Genomic DNA, 1,302 nt, shown 5'->3' on the forward strand with positions numbered 1-1,302 from the left:
AATGACAGCAATAATAATTCTTATCACTAAATTATTCTATTTTCTTTTCTTTGTTTTATGATACTCTTTGTTAAAAGTTTTAAATCTATTTTAAAAGTTATTAGTATGAAAGGAATATTTTCTAAAGGAAAAAAACAGTAATAAAATTGTTTATTGACAATAAAAAAATTAAAAAAAATAAAAACTAACTGAGATGAATAAGAAATAGTTTCAATGAACCAACACATTTCCAGTGATTCTGTTGTAATTACAATTTCTCTCAACCAATTAATGAATGAAGAAGAATGTGACACTTTATTAGATCAATTAAATAATGCTATTGAACTGGTTCAGTCTAAGAAAAAAGAGTTAAAAAAAGGTTTTAATGAAACAAAAAGTCAAGAAACAAAAGAACAAGAGAATATTAAAGAAGTTGTTATTGTAAGAGAATTAGAAGTTCACAAAAAAGAGTATCAATATGAAGAATTCTTACCTAAAAATGATCTTGGTCTTTTTAAAAAATATCAATCAACACTATTTGTATGGACTAAAACAACAAAATTTTCTGTTTTGTTTGATACAAACAAAGTTGGATGGAATAGATCATTATTCAATTCGTGCATACTCAATAAACCAAATCTTCTATTCCTTTGTTTTTCAAAACCGATGATTGTTGGACTATGGTCTTCAACAGAAATAAAAACTTTTAATTCTTATTCATCTGACCCTTCTTTCTTTTTAATGAAAATCACTGAAGATGAAATTCAACACTGGTATAGATCAAAACAATCAACTTGTCCAGAAGATGCAATTTTGGTTTATTCAAAACATTCAACCCGATGGTTTGGCTGTTATGACTGTTGGATTCAAGCAACCCCAAATGGTACAAGTACTATCTACCCAGAGATACTCTCAGACTTCTCTGGAATAAGTTTTCCAAAACAATCAAGTTTCATCTCATCTTTCAACGTCGAGAGAATAGTAATTTTGAAATGTATTTAGACTTTATTCTTTGTCTCTTATTTCTTTGTATATAAAAATGCAATTGAATACAAAAAAAGAATACACATTAATTATATATCTTACACCAAAGGTAGTAACGTTAATTCATATATTATCAATTCTATTAATGTATAGTTAATGTTACTACTAAAAAGCTTTAATAAAAAGAAAATGAATATTTGTTATTTACTTATTGATGGTAGCTTTTGTATGTCATAACATTAAATGATAGAATATTAAGAAGAAAGTATAGTTATTTCTTAAATTTTTAAAGTTATTTTCATTAAAGTGTAATATAAGACTATGTCTTATCTTTAAACC

General features: G+C 25.3%; 1 protein-coding gene across 1 annotated transcript; it reads left to right on the forward strand.

Annotated features, from left to right (window-relative positions):
* Nucleotides 1–213: 213 nt before the first annotated feature.
* EHI_013070 (uncharacterized protein) lies at nucleotides 214–981 on the forward strand (the record flags this gene model as incomplete). The annotated part of the gene is made up of 1 exon (XM_651235.1): nucleotides 214–981. The coding sequence occupies one exon, from the start codon at nucleotides 214–216 to the stop codon at nucleotides 979–981; it is 768 nt and encodes a 255-aa protein (XP_656327.1).
* Between the last annotated feature and the right edge of the window lie 321 nt (nucleotides 982–1,302).

Source organism: Entamoeba histolytica, genomic scaffold (genome assembly GCF_000208925.1).
Source record: "Entamoeba histolytica HM-1:IMSS scf_1104750516425 genomic scaffold, whole genome shotgun sequence".
NCBI lineage: Eukaryota > Evosea > Mastigamoebida > Endamoebidae > Entamoeba > Entamoeba histolytica.